Genomic DNA, 348 nt, shown 5'->3' on the forward strand with positions numbered 1-348 from the left:
CCGCATCGCCTACTACCTGGAGTACCACCACGTCACGCTGCTCAGCGAGGAGGACAGCCCCGAGATGACCTTTCCTGCCGTCACCTTCTGCAACATCAACCGTGTGCGGGTCTCGCAGCTCAGCCACGAGGACCTGCTCTACGTGGCCCCCTTGGTCGACTACGAGCCCGGGATGGAGCTGGGCTTCACCCCGGCCCGGCACCGCACTGGAAAATTTGCAGGGGTTTTTTAACCGCACTTGCCACCAGCTGGAGGACATGCTGCTGAGCTGCAGCTACCGGGGCGAGCGGTGCGGCCCCGGGGACTTTGCGGCGGGGGGGAGGCCCGGGGGCGGCCGGCCCCGGGGGG

General features: G+C 67.8%; 1 protein-coding gene across 1 annotated transcript in view; it reads left to right on the plus strand.

Annotated features, from left to right (window-relative positions):
• LOC104501973 (acid-sensing ion channel 4-like) overlaps positions 1 to 289 on the plus strand; it is a gene marked incomplete at its 3' end in the record, with an annotated part of 732 nt that extends 443 nt beyond the window's left edge. Inside the window, 2 exon segments of the mRNA XM_010145872.1 lie at positions 1 to 156; positions 158 to 289. Coding sequence (XP_010144174.1) covers positions 1 to 156; positions 158 to 289 — 288 coding nt within the window.
• Between the last annotated feature and the right edge of the window lie 59 nt (positions 290 to 348).

The sequence above is a fragment of the Buceros rhinoceros genome, unplaced genomic scaffold, assembly GCF_000710305.1.
Source record: "Buceros rhinoceros silvestris isolate BGI_N320 unplaced genomic scaffold, ASM71030v1 scaffold25901, whole genome shotgun sequence".
NCBI classification, from domain to species: domain Eukaryota; kingdom Metazoa; phylum Chordata; class Aves; order Bucerotiformes; family Bucerotidae; genus Buceros; species Buceros rhinoceros.